Source organism: Pteropus alecto, unplaced genomic scaffold (genome assembly GCF_000325575.1).
Source record: "Pteropus alecto unplaced genomic scaffold, ASM32557v1 scaffold56, whole genome shotgun sequence".
Taxonomy (NCBI): Eukaryota; Metazoa; Chordata; class Mammalia; order Chiroptera; family Pteropodidae; genus Pteropus; species Pteropus alecto.
The window spans coordinates 12,355-18,524 of record NW_006438871.1 but is presented as its reverse complement, the minus strand read 5'-3'; the positions used below and the strand labels follow the sequence as shown (position 1 = coordinate 18,524).

The 6,170-nt window shown below is 59.6% G+C and overlaps 1 protein-coding gene across 1 annotated transcript in view; it reads right to left on the bottom strand.

Moving 5' to 3' along the window:
* GNA12 (G protein subunit alpha 12) overlaps window positions 1-5,958 on the bottom strand; it is a 31,660-nt gene extending 25,702 nt beyond the window's left edge. The window contains exon 1 of the mRNA XM_025049567.1: window positions 5,341-5,958. Coding sequence (XP_024905335.1) covers window positions 5,341-5,943 — 603 coding nt within the window. The 5' untranslated portion in view covers window positions 5,944-5,958. The remainder of the gene's footprint in view (window positions 1-5,340) is intronic.
* Between the last annotated feature and the right edge of the window lie 212 nt (window positions 5,959-6,170).

The window sequence follows — 6,170 nt, the reverse complement described above, 5'->3', positions numbered from 1 at the left end:
CATTGTACCAACACCAATCCCGTGGCTCCATACGGTACCGTAGTCACAGAGGATGCGACCACTGGGGAAAACTGGGTGAAGGATGCAAGGGACCTTTCTGTGCTATGTTTGCAACTTCCTGTGCATCTACGATTACTTCAAAACAAAAAGTGTTTTAAAAAAGTGTTAGAAAAAATGAGCACCTGGTGACAGACGAGCATGAATGGAGAGAAGCTTGTTCCCAACAGAAAAACAGAAGCACAGGATGTCGACAGAGACTCACAAGAGAATAAACGAAAATGGTAATCGACATAGGAAAAGAACCAAAAGTCATGGAAATTTTACTGATGAGGCTGGAGTGGGCTGAGAGGATGGGGGTGCTGAGGGAATGGGGGTTCCGAGGGAAAAGGGGCTGAGGAAATGGGAGGCCAAAGGAATGGGGGACCAAAGGAATGGGGGACCGAGGGAATGGGGGACCGAGGGAACGGAGGTCCTCTCCGACATAGCAGCAGCTGTGTCGAGTACAAATGGGAACTACTTGCTGACTTCCGTTTCCACTGATTAAACCCCAATTAAATAGCAGTTGAAACTTTAGAGCTCAGCTGGTCCCTGAGCAGCACAGAATGGGGCTGAAGCTGTAACTGGGGTGCCCCTCAGCTGCTACAACCTTGCCCTCTGCTCACGACCTTTGCTCTTGGCGGGGCTCACGGTAATGGAAGTGACTGATCCTGCAGACGGCCAGGTGGTCTGAAATGAGTCCCCAGGAGAGAGCACCCCGAGAAGACACTAGACGCACGGGCATGGCTGAGGCCGTGGGCACAGAGATGTCCTATACGCTTCACACCCCGCTGGTGCTGGCACACAGGAACTGCTGGGGAGCCACTTGCAAAGTAAAAGGGACTCGCCACCAGTGTCCCGATTCTAAACCATGAGATAAAACACTGGGCCCCGAATTGGCCCCGGGGCTGACGCCGAGGGCGCCCTCAGGCTGGAGGGGCGTGAGACCGGACATGAGACCAGACGCCTCCAAGTGCCTGTCCAGTTCTAAGACGCACAGACCTGCGCACTTCTCGTCAGCATCACGCTGACTTGAGCCACCATCATCTGTCACCCAGATCACCACGAAAGCCTGTAATCCAGGATGCAGCTGCCAAAGCGACCTTATGAAAACATAAATCGAGCCATGTTACCCCTCTGCCAAAGCCCACATCTGCCCTGTGGCCTCTCACCGGCCCCGCAGAGCCCTCTGCTCTGGAAAGCTGTCGCCTCTGGCCCCGCTGCACCCTGGCTCAGTCTCACGGAGGCCTCCTTGCTGCGCTCTGGACCACGAAGCTCACTTCCGCCACGGGCCCTTTGCACCTGCTACTCCGCGGGCCAGACGCTGCCCTCACGCGCCCGGACACCTACAAAGCCTGCTCTCACCCACTTCAGAGCCGGCTCAGATGCCACTCGGGGAAGCTGCATCACACAGGGCTAGAGCCACACACAGGGGCTCAAACGGTGTGGGCTGGGGGCACCTCTGCCATGCTCTGCACGCTGCTGCCACACGTGGGTTTGTGCTGACCGCACATGTTCCAGATGCTGGTCACCCTGGGAAAGGACACAGGCTGGAGTGGACATGTCCAGTCATTTGAAGAGCAAGACTCCGAACCTCGTCCCATGGCTACGCCTGACCAGAGAGCAGAAAACACAGCCTGGCTCTGCGGTGTACTCTTGACTCGGTCACCACGGGAGAAGGGGGACAAACGCGGGGAGACCCAGGAACCTACTGAAGAAACCGTCTGCAGCCACCCTCCCCCCTGCCCAGGCTCCCGCTGTCCACGGTGTCTACCCGAGCCCCTGCCTGATTTTCCCTCAGACGCGAACACGCGTGCACACGCACACACGTGCACACGCACACACGTTTATTCACTGTCTGCCTCCTCCTGTCACAAGGCCAGCTCCGTGCAGGCACAGATTTGTCTTGTATTTGTGTGCCGCTATTTCTCCATTACTTCCAAGAGCGCCTGACACATGGCGGCCGCTCCATGAATATTTGCTGAATGAATAAATTCCATATAAAAGTTAAAGGCAGGAAGACGGGAGGCGTGGCCCCAGGTGCCTGCGTCTCGGCTGCCCGGTCTCCGCTCCCGAGGGGGTGGGAGCGCCTGACAGCCGGCTCCGCCCTCCCACCTAGCACCCGCCTCCCCGCCCCGTCATCCAGCAGAAGGTCCCAAAGGGATCCCGGCAGCCTCCCTGTAGGTGTGGCCATGTGACCATGTTCCAGCCGAAGGGGCTCACCAGGACTGCTGGATGGTGCCTGCAGGAAGTCGCGCTAAAAGGAAGCGGGTGGACTCTCCTTCCACCCCTCCCCCCGTCTGGGATGCAGCCAGCACCAAGCCTGAGTAGAGGAGTCACACGACAGGCCACTGGCAAGGGTCTGCGCGGGGACCGCCATCGCCCTGACCTGGCTATTCCGGAACTTCTTACATGAGGGAAAAGAAGTCACCGCTGTGCTGGGCTTTCCATGACATGCCAGCAAACCCCGCAGCGGCGGTGCGGACACCCAGGAACACTCGCCGACTGCCTCGGACAGCGGGGGACCCGCCAGTGGTTCTAAGGAGAGTCTTTGAAATGTCCCAAACTGCACAAGAAGCATCAGCGCCGAAGCACCGCCCTCCTCACAGCTTCCGGGGTTCTCCTGTCTTCCTCTGCCCTGAAACCTGGGGTGGCAGCATTTTTAAGTCGGGTCTATAAAGTATCTCGAGAGCAGAGCAAAGAGGGCTTAGACCAAAGGCTTACAACTAACGCCAAGTGGCCCGGGGAAACCAGGCGGGCAGAGATGACAGACCAGTAACAGCCTTCCAGGACACCCTGGAACCCCTCACACCACCGACACGGCCCGGGGACATGAGCTGTCATTCGCCACTTCAGGCCTTATTCCCCATCAACCAGCTACCGTGCAACTGTTCCCGGAGTGGCCGGGAGTAACTGCCAGGCCCTTACAGAGCAGACGCCTTTCCCAGAAGGCCATGGCGCCAGGCACAGAAAACGCATAAAACTGAGCTTCGGTGTAAGTCACTTTGTTTCCCATGGCCTCAAAAAAAGTTACAAAGGTTGCTGTCGCTACAAACCACCTCCTTCCACTCCGCCCTCTTACTAAGAAAGCTCCCGGAAACTATTTTGAAACTCAATTAAAGTCATACCAGCACGAGCACAGGCAAACTTCCAAAGGAACGCTAAGGCGTGGTGTCGAGACCTTTGGAAAAGCGACTGGTCCTTTCTTTTCGAAGCAGACGTAACTGCCACACGGCACGAGCCACGTGCGTTCCAGGAACGCGATGGAGAGTCTGGGGCGCTGCTCTGTGCCGGCGCTTTACCGGCAGCGTCCCGAGCCTGAGGACTAAACCGCGCTTCCACAGCCCCTACGAGCCCACATCCGCCGGGTGGGGGAGGGGACGAGGCGACTGGGAACTGCTGGTGACACAGCTTGGGCCTGGAGCGATGCGATGAACCCGGATTCCGAAGCCACGGGCGTCCCAGCACGCGTGGCCTGCACGCCGGGAACCGGCTGGTGACCACTCACAGCGGGCATGCGACTCACGGAGCCGCAGGACGGTTTCCCTTCAAAGCTTCACTCTGCCCTGGTTGTCGGGGGGCAGCGCCCGCACACAGCCCTCCACCCACCCCTGCTGGCGTCTCTGCTAATGCCGCAGACACCCGAGTGCTCCGAGCGCGGCAGGAGGCGGCACCTCTAACAGCAGAGCCACTCGGACTTCCGGAAAGGAAGCGGCACTGCGCCACCGACACCCGCAGACCCCTCTGAACGGGCCTCCACCCCCACCTCCCAAAGCCCAGAGAAATAAGGCCGTTTTCCAGAAAGCACCGTGCCCTGCCACCGAAAGCAAAATCAAAGGGGCGTACAAACGATTCACAAGTCAGTGAACGTTTTTAAACATCCCAGAAGGGTGAAGCAAGAGCATCGGAGGGAAGGAGGCCCCGGGCCCTGCGCGTGCGGCGCCCCCACTCGCTGGGGGCCCCCGACAGCCGAGCGAGCACGTGCTGGACCCAGAGCCGGGCAGCTGCGGCCAGGCGAGGGCTCTAACCGGGGGCGCGCTCCTAGGACAGCTGTCAACCCTCTGGGCAAGGGACGCTACCCCTCGCCAGGGCAGCCGCGCCGTTAAATGCAACGGCTCGACCGCCATTCCCGGAGAACATCCCGGAAGGCAAAGACGGGCCCCACCGATCCAGCCGGTTCCGCACCCGCTGACCCCCCGGCCCGCTCACATGGCACGTCTGGAGGGAAGCGTGACGATGATGGTGACAGAGGGATAACAGCAAGGAGCTGTGCCAAAGACCAGTAGGGGTGGATCATGAGACGTGAGGTCAAGCACCAAAACCGCTTCTGCAGGCCCAGGTCCTGACAGCCTCTTAACTGGACCCTCAACAGAACCACCATCCGGCTGGTGCCCAGTCCACCTTGCACACGACCGCCAGTGATTTCTGGAAGGATCGCAAGCCGCAGCCATTACTTTGGTGCTTTGAACCCCAGTGGCCCCTCAGCGCACAGGTGATCTTCAGCTGGTGGCGTGGCCGCAGGAAGCGCTGTCGTCACCCCCAGCACAGCCTCGCGGGGCACGGCATGAAGGGTCTGCCAGGCCTCACCGACCCTGTAAGGCGCCCCCGGCCGCCAGGCCCGGCCCCTCCTTGCTCATGCTGCTGTGTGCACGGCTGAGGCCTTGTCCCGTGGCCGCCAGGTCCCGGCCACCGGGGAAGCCACACTGGAGATGGCCAAGCGCAGACAAGCCGTCCAAGGCCCACTAGAGCTCCCACCCGCCCTCTGCCCCAGGACTGTCACGGCTGGGCCGAGCGGGGCCCTTCACTGCCTAAGACAGGCGCGTGGCCACTTCTGCCACCTGCCCACGGAAGCACGCTGCGGGGTGCGCGGCCTGTGTGAGCCTGCCCGGCTCCCCGGGGCAGCACCCCGAACTTCTCGTGTGTAGACTCACATTCTAAATGATCTAAACGACAAAAACGACTAGGCTTTTTGAAACGCCCAGACCTTAAGGTGAAAGGGTCTGAAGGGAACACGCTGAAGGGCCCAGCCCGGCCTCCAGGGCGCTGACCTAAATCACCCCTGTCTGGCCAGGCTGGAAAGCTGCTTCAAGGAGGCATGAATTCCCTCTGTGAACAAGACCTAAAAACACCGAGCTCCCTGACCTACACTGATCTTCACTATTTTAAGAATTCCCCACGCTCCTGAACGAACACCTAGCCCGAGTGGGTTAACTTTGCTCCCTCTCCAACCATTTAGATAGTGTAATTTGCCACTGTTGTGTGTTTCTGTCGTGGATTTAAAACACGGCCCCGCGGCTCACTCACCAGTTGAAACTCGCTCCTCCGGCTGAAGGCTTCTCTGATGCCCGAGTCCCTCCACAGGGCGCTGAGGGCGGGGACGTACAGCTGGAAGGTGGCCGGCTCCACGGGCAGCCCCGGGCTGTTCTCGAAGGCCATGAGGAGCATCCCGTGCTTTTCGTTCTCGGAATACTGCCAGGGAATACCGAGCTTGTCCCGTGCATCGACGAGGACCTTGGAGCCCTGGGAAACGGAAGGGACAAAAAGGGTTTGATTGTGAGCCCGAGACGGACCCACGACCGAGAACCTCGGTACGGCTGCTTGGCGTCCAGCGGGAAGCCACGGCCACCAAATCCGCTGCCCGATTCGTTCCCTGGTTGTTCGGCCAGGCCCGGATGCCTGAGCTCCTAGGCACACGACCGGATCGAGACATGTGTGCACCCACCACGCGACAGGCTGGCCCTCGGCTGTCGAGCACCTGGAAAGGTCTCGACAGGACACAACTGAACGAGGAAGAAGTGGCAAGAAACCAGCAGAACGAACGCTGGAAACGAACCCGTCAGTGAGACGATGTCCTAAACCACCAGGATGACGACCTGGCAGCTCCCTGATCCTGGGACGCAGCCACATATTTCAGTGAGAACGGGGTGGGGGGGGGACGCAAACACAGGCGGTCAGCCGTCAGGGGACAGGAGACCGCAACGTGACACGAGACAGGTGGCCACCCACTGGCACGGGGCCGGGGGCCGTGGTCTAGATCTCGGGCACCACTGTCCGTGATGACAGACAAGTCTTCATCCTTTGGCTTATTTCCTTGCTGTTAAAAATAAAGTGAGCGTTTTCTGCCCTTTTCCTAC